Source organism: Nestor notabilis, unplaced genomic scaffold, assembly GCF_000696875.1.
Source record: "Nestor notabilis isolate BGI_N333 unplaced genomic scaffold, ASM69687v1 scaffold24143, whole genome shotgun sequence".
NCBI classification, from domain to species: Eukaryota; Metazoa; Chordata; class Aves; order Psittaciformes; family Psittacidae; genus Nestor; species Nestor notabilis.
In genome coordinates this window covers 946-1,466 of record NW_009922696.1, presented here as the reverse complement: position 1 = coordinate 1,466, position 521 = coordinate 946, and the positions used below count along the sequence as shown (strand labels likewise).

The 521-nt window shown below is 63.0% G+C and overlaps 1 protein-coding gene across 1 annotated transcript in view; it reads right to left on the bottom strand.

The window, feature by feature from the left end:
• The window catches only part of PAN2 (PAN2 poly(A) specific ribonuclease subunit), a gene marked incomplete at its 3' end in the record, with an annotated part of 8,614 nt that overhangs the window by 7,186 nt on the left and 907 nt on the right, over nucleotides 1-521 (bottom strand). Inside the window, exons 2-3 of the mRNA XM_010011762.1 lie at nucleotides 301-470; nucleotides 83-203 (exon numbers count right to left, since the gene is read on the bottom strand). Coding sequence (XP_010010064.1) covers nucleotides 83-203; nucleotides 301-470 — 291 coding nt within the window. The remainder of the gene's footprint in view (nucleotides 1-82; nucleotides 204-300; nucleotides 471-521) is intronic.

Genomic DNA, 521 nt, shown 5'->3' with positions numbered 1-521 from the left:
GGGGGGGGCACAAGAGGGGGGCGGAGGAGGCCCGAGCCGCAGCACAAAGCCCCTCCCCACGGCAGGGAGCAGCCCCCAGTACCTTCTGCGTCTCCTGGACGGTGTTGAGGTCTATCTCAAGGACATGGTTCTGCAGCCCGGCGACGAGCAGCGTGCTGCTGTCTGTCAGCAGCAGGCTGTGCATGTCCTCGGACTCGTCCATGCTGCACGGAGGGGAAAGGACACTCCTCACAGCTCCACGCTCCACACAGGGCTGGGACCATCTCCCCCAGCACAGGGGCAGCTGGAGAAGGCACTTACAGGTAGTCAAAAATGATGAGGCCTCCCCGGGACATGTACTTCAGGTTGGTTTTGGTCAGGAAGAGGACACCGTTCTCCAGGCTCTGGATCTGGCGGATCTCGTCGCTGCTGTTCACTTGGAAGGAGGAATATCTCTCCAGTGTCGGGCCGAAGAAGGAGGTGGCGTGGCCCTGAAACCACCGGGGACAGTGGGGAGACCCCCCCAGACGGGACACCGCGCT